The sequence below is a fragment of the Cucurbita moschata genome, unplaced genomic scaffold, assembly GCF_002738365.1.
Source record: "Cucurbita moschata cultivar Rifu unplaced genomic scaffold, Cmos_1.0 Cmo_Scf00023, whole genome shotgun sequence".
In the NCBI taxonomy this organism is placed as follows: domain Eukaryota; kingdom Viridiplantae; phylum Streptophyta; class Magnoliopsida; order Cucurbitales; family Cucurbitaceae; genus Cucurbita; species Cucurbita moschata.
This window is the reverse complement of record NW_019268539.1, coordinates 1,886,088-1,908,845: the sequence shown is the minus strand read 5'-3', so window position 1 is coordinate 1,908,845 and position 22,758 is coordinate 1,886,088. Positions and strand designations below refer to the sequence as shown.

At 35.9% G+C, this 22,758-nt stretch overlaps 2 protein-coding genes and 1 pseudogene across 3 annotated transcripts; all 3 read right to left on the bottom strand.

Annotated features, from left to right (window-relative positions):
- Window positions 1-1,003: 1,003 nt before the first annotated feature.
- On the bottom strand, window positions 1,004-6,331 carry LOC111460414 (AMSH-like ubiquitin thioesterase 3). 2 transcript variants are annotated; one of them, XM_023103668.1, is made up of 14 exons: window positions 5,965-6,331; window positions 5,645-5,709; window positions 5,474-5,549; window positions 5,189-5,389; window positions 4,866-4,951; window positions 4,093-4,195; window positions 3,964-4,007; window positions 3,464-3,779; window positions 3,217-3,306; window positions 3,067-3,129; window positions 2,696-2,770; window positions 1,826-1,888; window positions 1,517-1,569; window positions 1,004-1,442 (listed from the first exon to the last, which is right to left on the bottom strand). In XM_023103668.1, exons 1-14 carry the CDS (start codon window positions 6,061-6,063, stop codon window positions 1,268-1,270), a joined length of 1,509 nt encoding a protein of 502 aa, XP_022959436.1. In that variant the 5' UTR covers window positions 6,064-6,331; the 3' UTR covers window positions 1,004-1,267. The 2 variants fall into 2 exon arrangements, with proteins under 2 accessions (XP_022959436.1, XP_022959435.1); XM_023103667.1 differs by having other exon boundaries at window positions 4,866-4,966; window positions 5,965-6,330.
- Window positions 6,332-7,409: 1,078 nt separating this feature from the next.
- Window positions 7,410-10,445, bottom strand: LOC111460302. The gene is made up of 7 exons (XM_023103504.1): window positions 10,357-10,445; window positions 10,044-10,110; window positions 9,451-9,519; window positions 9,326-9,373; window positions 8,273-8,329; window positions 7,672-7,734; window positions 7,410-7,560 (listed from the first exon to the last, which is right to left on the bottom strand). The coding sequence occupies exons 2-7, from the start codon at window positions 10,098-10,100 to the stop codon at window positions 7,552-7,554; spliced, it is 303 nt and encodes a 100-aa protein (XP_022959272.1). The 5' UTR covers window positions 10,101-10,110; window positions 10,357-10,445; the 3' UTR covers window positions 7,410-7,551.
- A 6,397-nt stretch (window positions 10,446-16,842) lies between these two features.
- LOC111460044 lies at window positions 16,843-22,497 on the bottom strand (annotated as a pseudogene).
- Between the last annotated feature and the right edge of the window lie 261 nt (window positions 22,498-22,758).

Below are 22,758 nucleotides of genomic sequence, written 5' to 3'. Positions count from 1 at the left end.
GAGATATTAAAAAAAATTTAAATTTAGAAGCCAAATAGATAAAATAAAATTGTAATTACAATCTTCATTTTCTATATGGTTTTTAAAAATAAAATCATATACACCATAACACCGTGGCAATATCCATCCTCTATTTCAACGAGGAAGAAATTCAGAGCCAAAGAATACTTTTTGAAACAAATTTCGAGGTTTAAGAGTAAAAGTAAAATTTATCAAAATTTAGAAACACAACTGAAACGTACCTTAAAATTGACATTAAATTGAAGGAAGTGAGTTAAAAGCGTGTTTTCCTTTGACTCGAAAATAACAATAACTGGTGTTAGACAACACGACTCTCCACAATGATATGATATTATTCACTTTGAGTGTAAGCTCTCATGGGTTTGCTTTGGGCTTCCCCAAAAGGCCTCATACAAATGGAGAGTGTATTCTTTAATTATAAACCCATGACCATTCTACCGACGTGGGACACTTTCATCCAACACCTCCCCTCGAACAAAGTGCGTCTCCTCTTAATCGAGGCTTGACTCTTTTGGAGTCTTAGTCATTTTTTACTGCCTTCGAAGAGGCTTGACTCATTTTCTTTTGGAGTCCTTTGTTCGATATTTGAGGAGTTACCAATCTATTGACACGACTAAGTTTAGGCATGACTCTGATACCAGGTTAGACGAACACGACTCTCCACAATGGTATGATATTGTCCACTTTGAGCATAAGCTCTCATGACTTTGCTTTGGATTTCCCCAGAATGCCTCATATAACTACGAGAGTTCTTTAATTATAAACCCATGATCATTCCCTAAATTAACCGATGTGGGACACTTTCATCCAACGAATTTGAGGCTTCATAAATCAAACCGACGACTAGGGCACGGAGATTTAAACCTATAACTTGTTAGACAAAGTAGTTAAAAAAAAGTAGAGATGCATTATAACCTTAAATAATATAATCACAAATAACAACAGAAGCTTACATATAAAGAAGGAAAAGACCGCTCAGGCATTGAAAGAAATGAAGTCGTCATCTATATTTATATAACTTAGCCTATTCTTTCAACAAAGAGAAGCCTTCAAGCAGTGAGATCTCGGCACAACAATGGCCATGGCCACTGCCTGAAGTCTCCCAACAATGGAAGTAACTCAACTGGATTTGTAAATTACAAAATTTACAGAGCAGTCTGTTGGAGTGGGTGAGTGAGTGAAGCTTTTGCCCAATTCCATGGTGCTATACAAGTTCTTCCTTTAAATAATTTCAGCCATCGAAATCTTACCTCAAATCGGTAACGTCAAACTTCGCATTCGGATTCATCAAAACATGAGAGCAGTGTTCATAGAGTGGACTCCCATCTTCAGGCTCCTCGTGGGGATGAAATCCACGCTGTTGGCAGTTGCGGATGACCGACACGCCACCTGGATCGGACAAATGAAATATTCCATATGGGCTGCACAATGATACAAATACAAGGTCAGAGAATTGAGAACGGTGAATGTTGAATGAATGGAGGAGAAAGAACACCTTGACGCATCGGTCGGAGCCATGACGATTGCAATTGCTTCTGGTAGCATAATCTGAAGAAGCGAAAATCTCCTTAAAAGAGGCCAAAGAAACTAGAACAGGAAGAACAAATAATGCAAACAGGCAAAACCACAAAGCTTTTCCGTTGATTGTAATGGTTAATGTCTTCACAAGTTGTAACTTCTCTTTCATGATGCAAACTTTCTACATTACCAAAATGATCTAACCTGTTCTTTGATTGGACACTCAAAAAACAAAAACAAAAGTGATTGTTCTGAATAACAAAAATGGGTCGAATCGTCATCTTACCTGGTACGAGTAATGCGTGTGCAAATCCACAGATGACATGAAACAGGTTTGTGATGGATGTGTCTGAGAATCAAACAAGAATCAGGGACAAGTAAAAGAAAAGTTTCTTGTATAACTAATACGACCAAATCGAAACGTTAAAAACCGAAAATTTCTATATTCTCAAGAACAAAAATTCCAGTTTTATTTAGAGCATTAATCTCAAGACATCACTACAGAGCAAGTCAACTTAAGTAACACAATGCAAGGCTTATGAATAATAAAGAACGGTTGTTCAGGATAGTAAGAAGTAAGTGGACTGCCCAATCCAAATAAAATCCGATAAGCTAGTGTATGATTACAATTTTAATACAAACTGAAGTCTCCCCATTTACATATTCCTTGAAGTTCTGCACATAAAATCGCAAAGAATTGGAAAATATTTCTCAAGGAAACTCTAGGTACTAGGTCACTCGATCAGATGACCGATGAGATGACGGACTACTGAAAGGGTGAATTATAAAATACAAATGACACAATATAATCAGATGAGTATTCTACTGAATCCTACGAGAGGAGCAAAACCAGCGTCCATCATAACTATTCTACGAGGGAAAGATTGTGAAGAAGACTAGAAAGGGTGAGAAAAGTCAGTATTTCGGGTGGTTTTGAGCTGTTATGGGTGGTTATAGACAGTTATCTTGTAGGTATCTCCATTGATTTACGTTTATCTCTAGGGTAGTTATGTTTGTCTATACGTGGTTGTTCGTCCTGTTCTATCCGAAGAAAATATGCTGAACAGTAAATACAAAGGCAGATTACTTCCTAAGTTTGTGTTCCCAAATTCTGTAATCATAAACTATCTATTGCATAGAGAGCCAGAAAGCTTACATGGATCCAACCAAGGGGAAAAAGTGATAATCTGTCTTGAACCTCGAATATTTCCTCTTCGTTCAACGTCTGGCACTGAACATTACAAAAAATGATTTCTAAGTTTTGATTAAAGGCAACACAACAGTCGTAACTAGCTGAAGCTAAATCAAGTAATCCTCAAGTCAGTTATTACCATATATGAATCAATAGCATAGGGATGTACATAAAGTAACAAAAGATGAACAATATAAAACAATTAAAACTCAAACATATGCACAACCTAATCAACAGTCCAATGAAAACCAAAATTCAAAAGTAGTGAAAATCAATGACATGGAAGGAATGGCTAATTTAAACTTGAAACAGATGAAAAGTAATTATATTCTTACGGAATCTGATGTTGATTCTTGCTTTGGGATTATGAGCGTAGATATGTAAAAAACCCTGTTTTTCTGCAAACATATGATGAAGTATGAGAGCAATATAAGAAAATCTTTACAAAAAAAAAATGAACATTAAACCGTTACATTGCTCCTTACCAGAGAGCCAGCTAAAACACCACAAGTCTCCAGATTCTTATTTGTATTTTCTCGAGCCAATCTCAAGAAATCATCCAGCATTTTTACTGGCTGCGGGAATGAGTAAAAGTAACCAATATCATATCGCAAGGTAAACATGTTTGCAGCATAGATATGACAAAAGGAATTACTACATAGCAAAAGAAACTAGTGAACAATTAATTGCCTTTTGAAGTTATATAACGAAAATGAAAAGGAAAAGGCCTACAATGTGTAAGCGTTGGAACGACTCAGACTCGTCCAACGATTGTTTTGCCACTCCAGGCCTTGGATCTGCAACTTTAGATGAGGGAATTGCCGCATATTCCTGCTGAACCTTTGCAAGTACAGGAGGAGGAGAAGGTTGTTTAACCAATGGGAAAGGATCCTCCCTTACTTCTGTTATCAATGGAGTAATAGAAATGTCTGCAGGATGAGGCCATCTACCATCATCTAGTGAGAGCACTGATTCCATCATCGACACGACACCTCCTGGACCACTATCTTTATGCGCCACTAGATCACATTGTTCAATTTGATTCAGTCTGAAAGAATTCGAACGTTCCACATGAATATTTCAAGAAAAGATGATCAAAGAAAATGTAAAGCAACAATACCAAGATATTAATATGATTACATGTTTGTCATCAGGAAAGTAAACATTAAAAACACAGAAGACGAAAATTTTTAAATTTGCAGATAGTTATACAAGTTATACACGCGTCTAACCTTGAATCGAAAGGAGTAAAGTCCTGATTTCTTGGATAGTGAATCTGTATACAACAATAGGATTAACCAGTTATGGATATCACAATTGGCAGAAACAAGAGAAAACAACAAAATGTGCAAAAAACTCACCTTATCTGTACTTGGTCCCTTCCATTGGCCCTGAAAACCACTAGGTCCCAAAATAGAGTGTCTAGACAGAGTTTCGGGTTTCGGAAGTGGTACATTAAGAGACCTGCAAATTCCCAGCACCAATTATAAGATCATCCGTGCATGTTTATTAGAACAGGTTACTGGATATACGCCCAGAATTGAATTTCTATGGCCTCCATCGGAGAAGAAGACACAAACATTCAAGATATGACAATATATGATTTATAGCACTTGTTCTGAAGACAGTGTCCTATTCAAACATGACACCAGTTGCAGAAGAACTTTGACACCATCAACTGTAACGGCTCAGGCCCACCACTAGCAGATATTGTCCTCTTTGGGTTTTCCCTTCCGGGCTTCCACGTCTGCTAGGGAGATGTTTCCACACCCTTATAAAGAATGTTTCGTTCCCCTCTCCAACCGATGTGGGATCTCACAATCCACCCCCCTTCAAGGCTCAGCGTCCTCGCTGGCACTCGTTTCCCTCTCCAATTGATGTGGGATCTCACATCAACATACTTTCCTTTTTTGTTTTTTTAGTCAACTATGTTAAGAGTCAAGTTGTAGCCATTGAAGTTTCTGACTTCAACTCTAACTAGCTACATAAACTACAAAACGACCTTTTGGCTCACACTAAAACATAAATATTAGAATGATTTAACTCCATACATCATCAGAGGAGTACGTACTACTATGCCGTTAATGGATTCATATAAACAGGTACGAAATAAATGGGCAAAAATTATACTCACAGATTTGATAACCTATTCTCAATCCTTGAGTAACTTGATTGAGAAACTTGACCTCGGCCATCATGATACCTCCATGAAGATTGTAGCTGTGAATTGGCATGCTAAGAATCAAGAGGAGAGGGGAGGATGTGAATTACTAGAGTTAAATCACAAGCAATATAACAATAATCACATGTCCATGGGAAAATTTGTAAGTAATACAAGAACAGAAACCGTAAACAACAAGAATTAAATAAAAAACCTAAATAATTGGTGGAATTTCCATGAACGATTGATACACTTACAAGAATAGAAAGCATCATTAAAAAAATTTGAGTTGATACCTGCTTTTGATCCAAGACCAATGAATAGTTTCCATTTGCATAGGGCTGTATCATAGAAGACGGCCGCAGACTGTTTGAAACTCCTCTCTGCTCATCGGATGGAGGAAGACGAGGTCGTCCAGACACTTTCTCCAGTTCATTTACTCGGCGATCAAATTCAGGTTTCAAGGACTCAAGTTCATCTACTACACTCAGCAGTTTCTAGTAGGACAACATGAAACAATATTACAAAACATTCATACACCGTTCTTGAAAAAAGGAGCGAGATGTGGCGTTTTAACTCACCTTCTTGTAAAATATCTTCTCCTTTGGGAAAAAAGCCTGGTAATCACGATGCCGAGGTATGGTTTCGGAAACCAAGCTGAGAAAACAAGAACAAGTTGAGAAGCGTGTTCCCTACACAAAGAATCGGCATCTCTAGGCAATGGAAAACACAAGTATCAACCATATCCTTACCTTGAAAACCTAAGAAGTATAATGAACAAATCCACAACATTATTCTCCTCCCGATAAATATCAGCCTGCCATTTTAAGGAAAACAACTCAATAACATCAAAATACAATGAGAGGCAAGTAGAAATGGATCCATGGCAATTAGTGCGCAATTCTAATACTTAAACCACCGATAAAGGAAACTCCTATGAAGATCACTTCAACATCCATATATAGAGAAAGAAATGAAAATTAGCAAAACTTCTAATCAATCATCGACCATTAACAATTCAGTATCAATAATCAATTAGAACAATTGCGAATAACAGTTCCGAAAAGATCACCTGTTTTAAGAGATTATCGGCGATCCGAAAGTAATTCCGGAGAGGAATTCGATTATCAACCGCAACTTTTCGTGCCTCCCTATCGATGTTGATTTTCATTTTCAATTGAAGGCAAAAGCTAGCAATCAATCTGAAGAACTCCCCGTAGAAACTCCTCTATGAACGGTGTATCTAAACCAGATTGTTTCGGGCTGAAGAATTGAAGTTGAAGCTGTCACTCGAATCCCAACATGATGAGGTTGCAGCCTGCAGAAGAGGGCGCGCGGCGCGGCCTTTGGCCGTGAAATTTTCGAGAGGCGAATTCACAAACGCGACTCGCCGCCGTGCTCGTTTTTGACTTCTCACGCCACACGCGATTCCTTGATGCAACCAGGACCCGTCCTTCGTTATAAACGATATGTCGTACCAATTTTCGACATGTAGTTTTGTGCGAGAATATCTTTCCCTCCGCTGTAGACCATTTTAGTCATTTTCTACTTTGGCCTTGAGATACTGTTTACTTACTTTCCTTAAAAAAAAAAAACAATAAGAATAATAATAAAAATAAATATTTATTTTGGTTTAAAATCTATCTCTATACTTTCAAATTTATAATTATCTAATTTTTATTACTAACGACTCGATCTTTATAATTTAAAAATCAAATTTAATTATTAATTAATTTATCAAATGAATAAAATAAAGAAATAAAAATAATGTTGATGAGCCCCAAACCTTCAAGGATTTATGTGACAAAATTTTTTTTTTTGAAAAGTCAAATATTATTTAAAAATAAAATTTTAAATTTATTAATTATAAAGTTAAACATTTTTAAAAGTCTGAAAATTTTAAAATTGTTTTCAAAATTGTTTCTAATTATATAAAATCACATTTAGTTCAATAATAATTAAAGATAAACAGTATTATATATATATATATATATATATATATATATATATATATATATATATTTAATTATTATTATTTATTTATTTACATAATTGACCATATAAATAAATAATTTTTTTTAAGTGAATAGATCTAGATATTGCTTACTTATCAAAAGTTTAAATCTCAAATTATTGTTTGGCGATGGACACTTGGAGTGCACTAAGAGAAGCCGAAGACAGTAGGACAATCTATGAGAGCCTTCACACAACAGGCATTGTAAAGATGTCATCGAGTAGTTCTTTTGAGGATAACGACCTATCTGTCCACCAGCTTGGTTTGTTGTTACTTTCGTTTGGCCTATTGGGACTTCCATTTCGATGACTTGGCGGTTTATATGTTTTGCCCCCAGTGTTTGGGGTGTGTGTTGTTCTTCCTTGGTAATCCGCTTCATTTCCAAAGTCTGGCAATTACGGTAGTTAAGTCTTGGACTTTTTTATCGTGTATTTTTGTTTTATCGTTAAATTACAAATTTAAACTTTTTAAAACTATTAATCAAATGTCATTTTTCTGAAAATTAAAATCATAAAATATCTCGAATTCGATTTCAACTATATAAATAATTGCAACAAATTTCATAAAAAAAAATTAACAAAAAAAAAAAAATCAATGCTTCCAAAGATGTTTTCCTCTAGGATGCCACGTCGCCTTTTAATTTATCTATTCTACCTGCGTTACCATAAAACTCAAAGTCAAATTTTACTAGAAGAAAAAATAATAAATAAAACATCATTAGAAAATAAACAATTAAGAGCTTTAAATCGGTTTTTTTTCCCTTACAATATTGCCCTTCTCAGATGTGCATACCGGCCTCCTTGGTGGAAGCCGTGGCTTAGGGGTCCTCTGGTAATTATAAAAAAAAAAAAAAAAAAAAGTCAGGTCATATTTGTATATAAATGTAAATAAAAAATCTAAATTAATAAAAACACCACTAAATTTATACTTTTATCTCAGAATTTTTAATAATACTCTTAAACATTAAAATAAATCTAGAAAATATTTTTAAAGTTAGTTTTAAATGAAAAAGGTTAATATTTTATTTTTAAAATACCCTAAAAATTAAATAATATTTTAAAAAATATTCTTAAATTTTATTTTAATAATATCAAAAAATATTCTTACCTTTAATATTATATTTAAAAAAAATATTTATTAAATTTTAAACGTAATATTAACACTTTTACTTTTACAAACAAAAAAAAATCAAAATCGGACACTTCATATAAGTTATTTTGAGATTTTTTTTTTTCAATTTTAAGGTATTATCAAAATTTGTTTTAAAAAAAGTGAAGTTACAAATATTTTTTTTAATTTAGCCTAAATTCACAAAAAAAAAAAAACTAATAATAATAATAAATAATTATGGAAGCCATATGATCACCTGAAGTTTAGGCTGGAGCTTTTCTACGGCCACACTGCTACAGAGCCCTGCTCCCTGCTGCTTACAACACCACACACAAACAATTCAAATTTTCCTTTTCTTTTACCATGGTTAACAAGGTTGAGTCGATCGATTCTCGACTCGAGTAACTAGTTAAAGAGGACAATTCAACTCAAAACCAGCTCTTATACTTTCGAGCTTCCGTCTTTTCTTTCTTTATTGGGGTTAAATTGGTCTTTTCATTCTTTATTGGGGTCATATGGGGCAATGCGACAAAAGGGTGATTTTGGCCCGACAAAAAATGTTTGATATTCAAAAACTCATAGACGATGAAAGACATCAAACGCTGACAAACTTGACAACACGACGTCAAGAGACTCGTGGTCATGACTAACGAACAAGAGATAGAAAGGGAGAGATTGAGACAAGTGACTAATTGTGGCTGAAGAGAAAAATCGTTGAACCAGAAAATTGATTTTTTAACCTGCAAACTGGATCAAATTATTTAGTTCTAAAAAATCTAACTCAATCCGATCATTATGATAAATCTTTATTATCATTGTTAGACGAACAGAACTCTCCACAGTGGTATGATATTGTCCACTTTGAGCATAAGCTCTAGTTTTGCTTTGGACTTTCCAAAAGATTTGGAGAGAGTATTCTTTGTTTATAAACCTATTCATCATCTAACACCTTCCCTCGAACAAAGTGCGTCTCCTCTTAATCGAGGCTTGACTCTTTTTTCTTTTGGAGTCCTTTGTTCGATGTTTGAGGATTTACCAATCTATCTATTGGCACGACTAGGTTTAGGGCATGACTCTGATACCATGTTAGACGAACACGACTCTCCACAATCGTATGATATTGTCCACTTTGAGCATAAGCTCTCATTGCTTTGATTTGGGCTTCCCCAAGAGGTCTCGTACCAATGAAGAGAGTATTCTATGTTTATAAACCCATGATCATTCCTTAAATTAGCGGAGGTAAGACTTTCATCATCTAATAATTATTATTATTTATTTAGCGAAGAAAAGTGTGGGATGAAAAGTGTACCTTGCATAATGCCCAATCAGCAGAGTCAAAGAAGGCTCGTTCATGGTCCTATATAAACCCCAAATTATGTAAGCAACCGGAGTCACAAAGCCCCAAAGGCGAAACCACTCATTTATTATTATTACCTTTGAAATCAATGGCTTCTTCTTTGGGGCAAGTCCTCCATATCTGTTCCCACTTCCTGCCGTTGCTTCCTGTATTTAATTTACTTTTTACCATATAAACCTCAATAATATTTACATTAAATCCTAAAAATTCCTCGTAAATTTTGAGACAAATTTCAATCATACCCAGAAACAGTTTAATTCGAAAAAGCTTGGTAAAAAATTAAAAGGTCTACTTGGTATGAAGCCTTTTGAGAGCACAAAGCAAAATATGGGAGCTCATGCTCAAGATGAACAATATCATATCAAGATTCGTAATTTCTAACACCGAAAAAAAATATATATATATATATATATATATGCACATATATATGTTTTTATATATACATATACATTAATATTTTACTAAATTTAATAGAAGTATTAAAACACTAAATTATAGGGCGGTTAAATATTAAATTAGGTTAGGTTTAAATTTTACTTTTCATTTTTTTTAATTAAAATTTTTATTAAAATAATATTTAAATTTTTTTATTTGTCGTCAATAAATTCATAGAATTTTAATTTTCTAAATAAATTAATAAAAGATGAAAAATAAATTGAATTGAACGTACCTGGTTTTGACGGAAGGGGAAGGAGTTTTCTTCTCCGTCGCTTTGATGATCCGCCATGACTGATTTCCTGTAAGAAAAAAAGAAACGAAATCAAGAACGCCGCCATAGTTAACCAAAAGGATGAAGAAATTCACCGATTCATAAACAAAAACTGAACTCGACTCGACTCGGCCGAGTCATCTTAGGGCAACGACTCGCTCTGAAATCGAACTTTATTCGATCGATGAATCGATTTCGTTCGAGTTCTGAAGACAAAAAACGAGTTCGGCCATGGCGAAAAGGAAGAACGAATTCTAGAGAGAGATTTTCGTACCTTGAGAGAGAGAGAGAGAGATAGAGAGAGAGAGCGGAAGCGGCGAGGGAGAGATGAAATGAAGAAATGGATAGATGTGGAAGGGGGAGAAAAATAACGGGCGGTTGAGTAAAGAGGATATCTCACAAGAAATTGTACAGGATCCTTTTGAGGTTATATACTTTTTCAGTTTTTTTTTTAAATATATACACAATATTTGAAATAAAATAAAATAAAAATTTGTCGGTGACATTAGTCTATTTTTTAATAAATAAATAAATAAAATACATACCTACCCTCTATCTAAATTAAGATGAATATATATATCAACAAAGTACATCTTAATTTTAGATAGATAAGTTAACTCCAAAACATTTTGAATAAAGACGGAGCGTATGATGTTGAAGATTATTGAGAGTGAGTCTTACATTGGTTAATTTAGTGGAAAATCATGGGTTTATAAATAAGGAATACTATCTCCATTAGTATGAGGTCTTTTGGAGAAGTGCAAGAGAGCTTATGCTCAAAATGGACAATATCATATATCACTGTGGAGAGTCTTTATTTCTAACATGGTATCAGAGTCATGCCCTAAACTTAACCATGTTAATAGAATTCTCAAATATTGAACAAAGAATTTTGAGCCTCGAAAGTGTAGTCAAAAGTAACTAAAGTGTCGAACAAATGGTGTAATTTGTTCGAGGGCTCTAGAGAAAGGAGTCGAGCCTTGATTAAAGGGAGGTTTATAGTGTACTTTGTTCGAGGGGAGGATTGTTGACGATTATTGACGATTATTGGGAGTGAGTTACACGTTGGTTAATTTAGTGGAAGATCATGGGTTTATAAGTGAGGAATATTATCTCCATTGGTATAAGACTTTTTGGGAAATCCCAAAGCAAAGTCATCCGAGCTTAATGATATATTTTTTTTTAATAATATATCTGAAATACGAGAATAAAAAAAAAGTAAGTTTAAATAATTATAGAAATAAAAAAATAAATATCAAATTCCCTATTGTTTTGACGGGAACTGAGAAATAAAAATAGCGTTTGAAATTGGTGGTCAAAAAATAAACACGTATTATTTTGAATTTTGAAAGTTAGGCGGAATTAGGAGATTCATGACTATGGTTTCCTTTTAAGCTAAAAAAGCATTTACTTCACCATTAAACCGTCTAAATTCATTTAATGAAAAATATTGTTTGAGTTTTATTGGTAAAAGAAACCTCTCAAAACTTATTAAATAATAAAAACGTTTAAAAATATGAAAAATATTTTCTAACTTCACCCACTTTAATTTAATTCCATTAATTAGCATATTATTTATTTTTGTTTTCTTTTAATTTTTATTTTATCATTTTTCGAAGAGACTCAAATCTTTAAACAAATAACTTAAGATATAATCGATGTTTGATGAGATGCGACTCTTCGAGCATACATATATGTCTGTTGAGTCGAATAGATACCAACCAGTCGAATGCAACTATTTCGAGTGAAAAAATTAAAGTCGGTAACTTTTTAATTTTTAAATAATTTAAATGCATTATATAATTTTTCAATATTAATCTAGAATTTGGGATGCTTATAGCACGTGAGTTTTTATTTATTTATTTATTTATTTATCTCACTTATGAGCCTCTTTATTAAAAAAAAACATTTCTAAATATTATTTTTAAAATTTTAAATTAAAACTTCAAATTATTACTAAGCATTGAAAGGTCAAATAGTTACCGGATATTGAATTGAATTATATATATATATATATTATATAAAAAAAAAATCGTTATTTTTAGAAAATAGAATAGAAATTTCTTTATTTTTATTATCTAATTAATTTAATGATAATTATTAAGATTTATTGCAAACTAACCTAAAATTTAAGGTATTATCACTAACATTAAATTAAATTGTTTTAATAATTTAGAATAAAAATAAAATAATTGACAATAATTAATAGCGTAAAATATCTGTGTTCTAGGTAAATTTAAATAATTTAGAATAAAAATAAAATAATTGACAATAATTAATAGTGTAAAATATCTGTGTTCTAGATAAATTTAAATAACTAAGACCAAAGGAGTCAAGCATGTTAGACGAACATGACTGTCCATAATGTATGATATTGTCCGAATAATAGAAGCGACGCTCTTTCTTTTAGAGTTCTTTGCTCGACTCCTTTTTTTTTGGAGTTATTTGCTCGACTCTTTTTTCTTTGCTCGACTCTTTTTTTTTGGAGTTCTTTGCTGACTCCTTTCTTTTTTGGAGTTCTTTGCTGACTCCTTTTTTTTTTTGGAGTTCTTTGTTGACTCCTTTTTTTTTTGGAGTTCTTTGTTGACTCCTTTTTTTTTTGGAGTTCTTTGCTGACTCCTTTTTTTTTTGGAGTTCTTTGCTGACTCCTTTCTTTTTTGGAGTTCTTTGCTGACTCCTTTCTTTTTTGGAGTTCTTTGCTGACTCCTTTCTTTTTTGGAGTTCTTTGCTGACTCCTTTCTTTTTTGGAGTTCTTTGCTGACTCCTTTCTTTTTTGGAGTTCTTTGCTGACTCCTTTCTTTTTTGGAGTTCTTTGCTGACTCCTTTCTTTTTTGGAGTTCTTTGCTGACTCCTTTCTTTTTTGGAGTTCTTTGCTGACTCCTTTCTTTTTTGGAGTTCTTTGCTGACTCCTTTCTTTTTTGGAGTTCTTTGCTGACTCCTTTCTTTTTTGGAGTTCTTTGCTGACTCCTTTCTTTTTTGGAGTTCTTTGCTGACTCCTTTCTTTTTTGGAGTTCTTTGCTGACTCCTTTCTTTTTTGGAGTTCTTTGCTGACTCCTTTCTTTTTTGGAGTTCTTTGCTGACTCCTTTCTTTTTTGGAGTTCTTTGCTGACTCCTTTCTTTTTTGGAGTTCTTTGCTGACTCCTTTCTTTTTTGGAGTTCTTTGCTGACTCCTTTCTTTTTTGGAGTTCTTTGCTGACTCCTTTCTTTTTTGGAGTTCTTTGCTGACTCCTTTCTTTTTTGGAGTTCTTTGCTGACTCCTTTCTTTTTTGGAGTTCTTTGCTGACTCCTTTCTTTTTTGGAGTTCTTTGCTGACTCCTTTCTTTTTTGGAGTTCTTTGCTGACTCCTTTCTTTTTTGGAGTTCTTTGCTGACTCCTTTCTTTTTTGGAGTTCTTTGCTGACTCCTTTCTTTTTTGGAGTTCTTTGCTGACTCCTTTCTTTTTTGGAGTTCTTTGCTGACTCCTTTCTTTTTTGGAGTTCTTTGCTGACTCCTTTCTTTTTTGGAGTTCTTTGCTGACTCCTTTCTTTTTTGGAGTTCTTTGCTGACTCCTTTCTTTTTTGGAGTTCTTTGCTGACTCCTTTCTTTTTTGGAGTTCTTTGCTGACTCCTTTCTTTTTTGGAGTTCTTTGCTGACTCCTTTCTTTTTTGGAGTTCTTTGCTGACTCCTTTCTTTTTTGGAGTTCTTTGCTGACTCCTTTCTTTTTTGGAGTTCTTTGCTGACTCCTTTCTTTTTTGGAGTTCTTTGCTGACTCCTTTCTTTTTTGGAGTTCTTTGCTGACTCCTTTCTTTTTTGGAGTTCTTTGCTGACTCCTTTCTTTTTTGGAGTTCTTTGCTGACTCCTTTCTTTTTTGGAGTTCTTTGCTGACTCCTTTCTTTTTTGGAGTTCTTTGCTGACTCCTTTCTTTTTTGGAGTTCTTTGCTGACTCCTTTCTTTTTTGGAGTTCTTTGCTGACTCCTTTCTTTTTTGGAGTTCTTTGCTGACTCCTTTCTTTTTTGGAGTTCTTTGCTGACTCCTTTCTTTTTTGGAGTTCTTTGCTGACTCCTTTCTTTTTTGGAGTTCTTTGCTGACTCCTTTCTTTTTTGGAGTTCTTTGCTGACTCCTTTCTTTTTTGGAGTTCTTTGCTGACTCCTTTCTTTTTTGGAGTTCTTTGCTGACTCCTTTCTTTTTTGGAGTTCTTTGCTGACTCCTTTCTTTTTTGGAGTTCTTTGCTGACTCCTTTCTTTTTTGGAGTTCTTTGCTGACTCCTTTCTTTTTTGGAGTTCTTTGCTGACTCCTTTCTTTTTTGGAGTTCTTTGCTGACTCCTTTCTTTTTTGGAGTTCTTTGCTGACTCCTTTCTTTTTTGGAGTTCTTTGCTGACTCCTTTCTTTTTTGGAGTTCTTTGCTGACTCCTTTCTTTTTTGGAGTTCTTTGCTGACTCCTTTCTTTTTTGGAGTTCTTTGCTGACTCCTTTCTTTTTTGGAGTTCTTTGCTGACTCCTTTCTTTTTTGGAGTTCTTTGCTGACTCCTTTCTTTTTTGGAGTTCTTTGCTGACTCCTTTCTTTTTTGGAGTTCTTTGCTGACTCCTTTCTTTTTTGGAGTTCTTTGCTGACTCCTTTCTTTTTTGGAGTTCTTTGCTGACTCCTTTCTTTTTTGGAGTTCTTTGCTGACTCCTTTCTTTTTTGGAGTTCTTTGCTGACTCCTTTCTTTTTTGGAGTTCTTTGCTGACTCCTTTCTTTTTTGGAGTTCTTTGCTGACTCCTTTCTTTTTTGGAGTTCTTTGCTGACTCCTTTCTTTTTTGGAGTTCTTTGCTGACTCCTTTCTTTTTTGGAGTTCTTTGCTGACTCCTTTCTTTTTTGGAGTTCTTTGCTGACTCCTTTCTTTTTTGGAGTTCTTTGCTGACTCCTTTCTTTTTTGGAGTTCTTTGCTGACTCCTTTCTTTTTTGGAGTTCTTTGCTGACTCCTTTCTTTTTTGGAGTTCTTTGCTGACTCCTTTCTTTTTTGGAGTTCTTTGCTGACTCCTTTCTTTTTTGGAGTTCTTTGCTGACTCCTTTCTTTTTTGGAGTTCTTTGCTGACTCCTTTCTTTTTTGGAGTTCTTTGCTGACTCCTTTCTTTTTTGGAGTTCTTTGCTGACTCCTTTCTTTTTTGGAGTTCTTTGCTGACTCCTTTCTTTTTTGGAGTTCTTTGCTGACTCCTTTCTTTTTTGGAGTTCTTTGCTGACTCCTTTCTTTTTTGGAGTTCTTTGCTGACTCCTTTCTTTTTTGGAGTTCTTTGCTGACTCCTTTCTTTTTTGGAGTTCTTTGCTGACTCCTTTCTTTTTTGGAGTTCTTTGCTGACTCCTTTCTTTTTTGGAGTTCTTTGCTGACTCCTTTCTTTTTTGGAGTTCTTTGCTGACTCCTTTCTTTTTTGGAGTTCTTTGCTGACTCCTTTCTTTTTTGGAGTTCTTTGCTGACTCCTTTCTTTTTTGGAGTTCTTTGCTGACTCCTTTCTTTTTTGGAGTTCTTTGCTGACTCCTTTCTTTTTTGGAGTTCTTTGCTGACTCCTTTCTTTTTTGGAGTTCTTTGCTGACTCCTTTCTTTTTTGGAGTTCTTTGCTGACTCCTTTCTTTTTTGGAGTTCTTTGCTGACTCCTTTCTTTTTTGGAGTTCTTTGCTGACTCCTTTCTTTTTTGGAGTTCTTTGCTGACTCCTTTCTTTTTTGGAGTTCTTTGCTGACTCCTTTCTTTTTTGGAGTTCTTTGCTGACTCCTTTCTTTTTTGGAGTTCTTTGCTGACTCCTTTCTTTTTTGGAGTTCTTTGCTGACTCCTTTCTTTTTTGGAGTTCTTTGCTGACTCCTTTCTTTTTTGGAGTTCTTTGCTGACTCCTTTCTTTTTTGGAGTTCTTTGCTGACTCCTTTCTTTTTTGGAGTTCTTTGCTGACTCCTTTCTTTTTTGGAGTTCTTTGCTGACTCCTTTCTTTTTTGGAGTTCTTTGCTGACTCCTTTCTTTTTTGGAGTTCTTTGCTGACTCCTTTCTTTTTTGGAGTTCTTTGCTGACTCCTTTCTTTTTTGGAGTTCTTTGCTGACTCCTTTCTTTTTTGGAGTTCTTTGCTGACTCCTTTCTTTTTTGGAGTTCTTTGCTGACTCCTTTTTTTTTTGGAGTTCTTTGCTGACTCCTTTTTTTTTTGCTCCTTTTTTTTTTTGGAGTTCTTTGCTCGACTCCTTTTCTTTTGGAGTTCTTTACTCGACTCCTTTTCTTTTGGAGTTCTTTACTCGATACTTGAGAGTTCTTTACTCGATACTTGAGAATTTACCAATCTATTGGCACGACTAAGTTTAGGACATGACTTTAATACTATGTTAGACAACTCGACTCTCCACAATGGTATTATATTGTCCACTTTGCCCGCAAATATCCTCTTACCAATTGAGAGAGTATTCTTTAATTATAAACCTAATCATTCCTTAAATATTCCCTAAATTAGGGGATATCGGACTTTACTTTCATCCAAATTGTGAATCTTGTATCTTACCTACCATATATATTTGACTTCCCACCTTCTATTTTTAATTATTTTTTGTTAAAAATATTTGAAAATTTGCACCAAATACTAATTTTATAATATAGCAGTTCTTACCATTGAAGAAGATTATCATTCCAAATTTCTTCACAATCAATCATTCCCCATTCTTTTTCAACCTAATTCAATTCTGTAATTTAGAATTACGTAATTAGGGCAAAACACCAATTCTTTTTCAACCTAATTGATTTTATCCACGATCAATTCTGTAATTTAGCTTTACGTAATTAGGGCAAAACACCATCAACATTTCGACATTGTTCATACTCGATCAGAATTTAATGTTCTTTAAATCAGCGTGAAGAGAAATCAAATGAGTAAGATCTCCAATATGGAGTTTATGCTCACCAGTCGGAATTCTTCGACTTCCAAACTGATCGACTCGGCTGAGATGATCGCAAACACGGATTCCGATTCGAACTCGCTGCAGAGATCCGGCCATCAGATGAACCTTTTCGAATCCAATCAAGTGCTTTTCCGGCGACCAGATCTCATTCGGAGCCGAGGCGAATACAAGAATGGTATGAGATCCATCGGCGGTTCCGGTGTTCTTGACGTCGATTTGAAGGCCGAGATCGGAGATGGCGGCGCAATCGGTGTGTGAGACTTTGATTGCGTCGAAAGAGGAGGTGGAATTGGGAGAGAAATTTGAGAGAGGAATTGAGATTCTTGTTGGGGCTTCGGCTATGGAATGGGAGAATTTTGAGTAGCTTAACCCGAACCCGAATGGGAAGACGACTGGGCCCTTGTAGAACCGGTAGGTTCGACCCGGATAGCCGGTTGATGGGTCGGGTCTTAGGCCCATATTTGTCCTTGGGACCTTCGCCAGGTAGCTCTGTGGGTACCAAGTCATCGGCAATTTTCCTCCTGAAGAATTCCAAGAGATCGTAATATAAAAGCTTCAAATTTTAAAATGGGTGAATTTAATAGCTATTTAATTTTTAGAATTTATAAAATTTTAGAAAAATTTATAAAAGGACGATTACTAATGGATGGAGAGAGTATTTTTTATTATAAACCCATAATCATTTCCTATATTAGCGGATGATGAACTTTCATCTCGGAATTTTCATCATTCGGGAGGAAACCATGATCATTTCCTAAATTAGTTGGGATTTTCATCATCCAGGAGGAACCCATGATCATTCCCTATTCCCTAAATTAGTCGGGACTTTCATCATCGAGGAGGAACCCGTGATCATTCCCTAAATTAGTCGGGACTTTCATCATCGAGGAGGAACCCGTGATCATTCCCTAAATTAGTTGAGACTTTCATCATCGAGGAGGAACCCCTGATCATTCCCTAAATTAGTCGGGACTTTCATCGTCGAGGAGGAACCCATGATCATTCTCTAAATTAGTCGGGACTTTCATCGTCGAGGAGGAACCCATGATCATTCTCTAAATTAGCCGGGACTTTCATCGTCGAGGAGGAACCCATGATCATTCTCTAAATTAGCCGGGACTTTCATCGTCGAGGAGGAACCCATGATCATTCTCTAAATTAGCCGGGACTTTCATCGTCGAGGAGGAACCCATGATCATTCTCTAAATTAGCCGGGACTTTCATCGTCGAGGAGGAACCCATGATCATTCTCTAAATTAGCCGGGACTTTCATCGTCGAGGAGGAACCCATGATCATTCTCTAAATTAGCCCGGACTTTCATCATCCAGAAGGAACCCATGATCATTCCCTAAATTAGTCGAGATTTTCATCATCCATTTGAGGAGGAACCCATGATCATTTCCTAAATTAGTCTGGACTTTCATCATCGAGGAGGAACCCATGATCATTCCCTAAATTAGTCGGGATTTTCATCATCCATTTGAGGAGGAACCCATGATCATTCTCTAAATTAGCCCGGACTTTCATCATCCAGAAGGAACCCATGATCATTCCCTAAATTAGGCGGGACTTTCATTATTTCATCGAGGAATCCATGATCATTTCCTAAATTAACCAGGACTTTCATCATTTCATCATCCAAGAGGAACCCATAATCATTCCCTAAATTAGTCGAGACTTTCATCATCCATTCGAGGAGGAACCCATGATCATTCCTTAAATTAGCCGATATGGGACTTTCATCATCCATTCGAGGAGGTTCGACTCATTTTCTTTTGGAGTCCTTTGTTCGACATTTGAGGATTTACCAATCTATTGACGCAACTAAGTTTTAGGACATGACTCTGATACCATGTTAGACGAACACAACTCTATGATTCCATGTTAGTCTATCAAAATTTAAAAAAATTAAAAGAAGAGGAAATGAATGAGTACCAGGATTAGTGGCCCCAAACAACACATCGGCAATGGCTTCGCCACCGGCTTGCCCGGGATACCCAACCCAAAGAATGGCACTGATTTTGGCATCATTTTTCGCAAACGAAACATCAATGGGCCCACCCGACATCAAAACCACCACGGTCGGCCCTCTACAAGCCCTCGCAACTCTCGAAACCAATTTCTGTTGATGCCCAGGCAAAAGCAGCCCATTTCTATCTCTAAACTCCGCTTCAATGGACTAGTCCAAACCCACCACCAGCACCACCGCGTCTGCCTCACGCGCCGCCTCCTCCGCCGCTGTGATCAGCTGATCCCCACCACACCCCACGTCGGTACAACCTTTCTCATGGATGGTCTTAGCGTATTTCGAGATTCCTTGTAGCGGCGAAGTGTATTCACATGTCACTCCGGCGTAATTCCCGATCATTGTGACGGTGGCATCGGAGTTTGGGCCAATCACTGCCACTGTGCGGTGGCGCGTGGGGGAGAGAGGTAGAGATGCCGCTCGGTTTTTGAGAAGGACTATGCCTTGTCTTGCAGCTTCAAGGGCTAGCTGTTTGTGAGCCGGCGTGCAGACGTCTTTCGGGCCCAAGTTGCCGTAGGTTTGGGCCGTGGGCTCGCCGTCGAACATCCCGAGTCTCATTTGGACGGAAAGTAAGTCGGCTAAGGCGTTGTTGAGATCAGCTTCTTTTAGGAGTCCTTTTCCCACCGCCGTTGCTGTGTGCACCGCCAAGAATGGTCCACAGTCCAAGTCCAAGCCTGCAAATTATTTCTACAATTAGGTCCTTTTATTAAATAAATAAATATAAATATATATATATATATATATATCTCCCTGCCCAACACAAGTGCGCTAAGTCAATTCGTTCTTACGTTGCTTACAGCCCAGCGACGTATGCTCGAGCCTCTGGCCTCAATTTAAGAGATGATTTTAGAAAACGAGGGCAGAGAGAGATTTTTTAAATATAATTTTTTTGAAAAAAACATTATATAAGCAAGCAAGAGAGTAACAATAACAGCTCACAGTATATAACCTTGGGTACGGAGGAGTTGATATATATATATATATATATAATTTTGGAGAGGCCTATTAAAGATATTAGATAGTGGCATACATCAATTATAATTTTTTTTGAACCAATCGAATTTTTTTGAGTTGATGATCTGAACGGAGTTCACAATCTAATCCAACTCAAACCCTCTATTTTTCGATATGGGTCGAGTTAGCCCAACCAAACCCGTCACGTAATGTTGAACTAAGTCAATTTCAAAAGAAAAAGTACTTACCGGCTTTGATCGTGGAAGCAACAGCTTCTTCTGGAGTGCGAGTAAAATGTTGGCTATCATACAAAACTCCAACAGAATCGCAATCAGATACGATATACCTATTTCACGTGACCATCCGTCAATAAAAAGACCTAATATAAGTCGAGTAATCGAGTGTGACGATGTGCATATCAATACCATGGCTACTCACCCATCAAGCCCCCAAGCGCCCCGGATGGTGTTTTTGAGTAAATCACGGTCAGCACAAGTTGGCTTCCCGTTGACCTGATTATAAGAGCACATCACACTCGCCACGTTTCCCTCCACCACACAAGCTTTGAAAGGCACATTATAAGTGTCCTCTAAATCCTGTTTACTCACCTGCCCAACATACAAAAAGCCCATTAAGATTTGGATGAGGAAATGGGCTTCGGCCCATTAAGGCCTTCCGTTTCACTATATGGGCTTTCAAAAGCCCAAATCATACCTTAGCGTTGAAATGGTACCGGTCTACGCCATTCCAATTGTCAAGATCATAGGCAGTATAATGCTTGCAACAAGCAGCCACCTTAAGCCTCTTCCCTCCTCCAGCCTTGCCCTGCAGCCCTCGGACATAGTTGGTCGCGTATTTCCCGGCCAAGATTGGATCCTCGCCTGGAGTTTCTTGGCCCCGCCCCCACCGTGGGTCTCGGAATATGTTCACGTTCGGGCTCCAATACGTTAAACCTGCCATTCCTCCATTATACATCGCTCTCGCTTCGTCCGAAACCACCTGTACGTATAATTCAACTAGTTTCAATATATAGCTAAAAATTATAGAATATAAAGCTTAATTTAATTTATAATAAATTAAGCCCTAGGTCGTAAGATCGAACTGGATATTGAACCACTATAAGCCTCCCCTTAATTGAGGCTCGACTCCTTTTTTTGGAGACCTTGAACAAACAAAGTACACCATTTGTTTGACACTTTAGTCACTTTTGACTATATATTCGAGAATTCTATTGACATGGTTAAGTTTAGGGCATGGCTCTGATATCATGTTAGGAATCACGACTCTCCACAATGATATGATATTGTCCACTTTGAGCATAAACTCTCATGGCTTTGTTTTGGGCTTCTCCAAAATACCTCGTATCAATGAAAATAGTATTCCCCACTTATAAACTCATGATCTTCCACTAAATTAACGAACGTGAGACTCACTCCCAATAATCCTCAACTTTAACTATCCAAAAAATAATTATATTTATAAAAATCTATTTAATATTTATGTCTACATTTTAAAAGTAACATTGAGATTAAAAATTCACGTGTAAGAAATGGAAATACGGTAAAATTTAACTTTTAACCTCTGTAATTTTCCTCACACGTGGGACACGCAAGCTCTGTCAATTCTGAATTTGATAGCACGACTGTGTCCGATAAATCAATATTATTTATTAAATTTAAATAATATATTTGACAGAGGAATTTTATTTTTATTAGTATTTACTATTTCAATCCTCTCAGGGCTAAAATGGTAATTTAACGTGAAACAGTGTTTTAAATATTTATTTAATTTTTAAAAAACTATTGCATTATATTTACAATATTAGTTTAAATAGTCCGCTGAAAATATTTGTAAATCACATAAAAATTATTTAATAACGTTGTCTCATAAAAATTATTTAATAAAGTCGTCGTAATGTGAAAAAATAATTTATTATTATTTTTCCTATGCTATTTGATAATCTTTTTTATTTTCTAAAATTGTGCTTTATAATCAATTTCTATCTTTATTATATAAAAATATGTAAATTTTTAAGGAAAAAAAACAAAAATAAAGTTTATAATTTCTTTTATATAATAAAGTAATTCCAAAACGAATAATATGAGAGGAATGTGAAGGGATAAAGAGGAGAGAATTCTGACCCGTCCGATCTCGTGCCAAAGCGATTGATTGAAAGAAGCAACGGTGGTGATGACTTGAGGAAAGCTAGTGGCCCCAGGGAAGGGCCCACCAAACGTAGTACCGGGGCCCACATTGGAGACTCCATGAAGAGCTTCGGACCACCACTCATAGCCTCTAATTCCCAGCCGCGGCACCGCGACGGCGTTGTTAACCAAAAGCCTTATTTTTTCCTCCGCCGTTAATCTTCCGATCAAATCCTTCACTCTCTCTTCTATCCCCAATGACGCCTTACAAAACCCCATATTTCTTGTCTCCACATTCCGCCCGTCGCATGCAAACGCCGCCATCCCCTCCGCCGTCCCCGCCGCCGCCGCTATCACCACCACCACCACCACCCAGATCGCCACCGACTTTCTAAAACCACAATCCATAATAATAATAATAATATCCTTTGGAGCGAGTGGGCTTAATCACGTAAGTGAAAACCCCAGTGGGTTTTTATAGGAAATGGGAATTTTCTTTTTTTCCTCTTTTATTTTTGGTAAAAATGTTTTATTCATAAAATTTTGACTAAAAAAATCATTTATTAAAATATTGTATTGGATAATGAAAGTCCCACGTCCCCCATTTATAGAATGTTTATGAGTTTATAATCAATGAATACTCACTCTAGGATAAGATACTAGCAGAGAAGT

Coding starts and splice junctions, on each gene's coding strand:
- LOC111460414 (XM_023103667.1), bottom strand. CDS start 6,063: ATGAAAATCAACATCGATAGGGAGGCACGAAAAGTTGCGGTTGATAAT. Junction 4,196..4,865: donor GAGAATAGGTTATCAAATCT/GTGAGTATAATT, acceptor GGGAATTTGCAG/GTCTCTTAATGTACCACTTC. Junction 1,443..1,516: donor GCTCCGACCGATGCGTCAAG/GTGTTCTTTCTC, acceptor ATCATTGTGCAG/CCCATATGGAATATTTCATT.
- LOC111460302 (XM_023103504.1), bottom strand. CDS start 10,100: ATGGCGGATCATCAAAGCGACGGAGAAGAAAACTCCTTCCCCTTCCGT. Junction 9,520..10,043: donor TCCCCTTCCGTCAAAACCAG/GTACGTTCAATT, acceptor AATTAAATACAG/GAAGCAACGGCAGGAAGTGG. Junction 7,735..8,272: donor AGCTCCAGCCTAAACTTCAG/GTGATCATATGG, acceptor TATAATTACCAG/AGGACCCCTAAGCCACGGCT.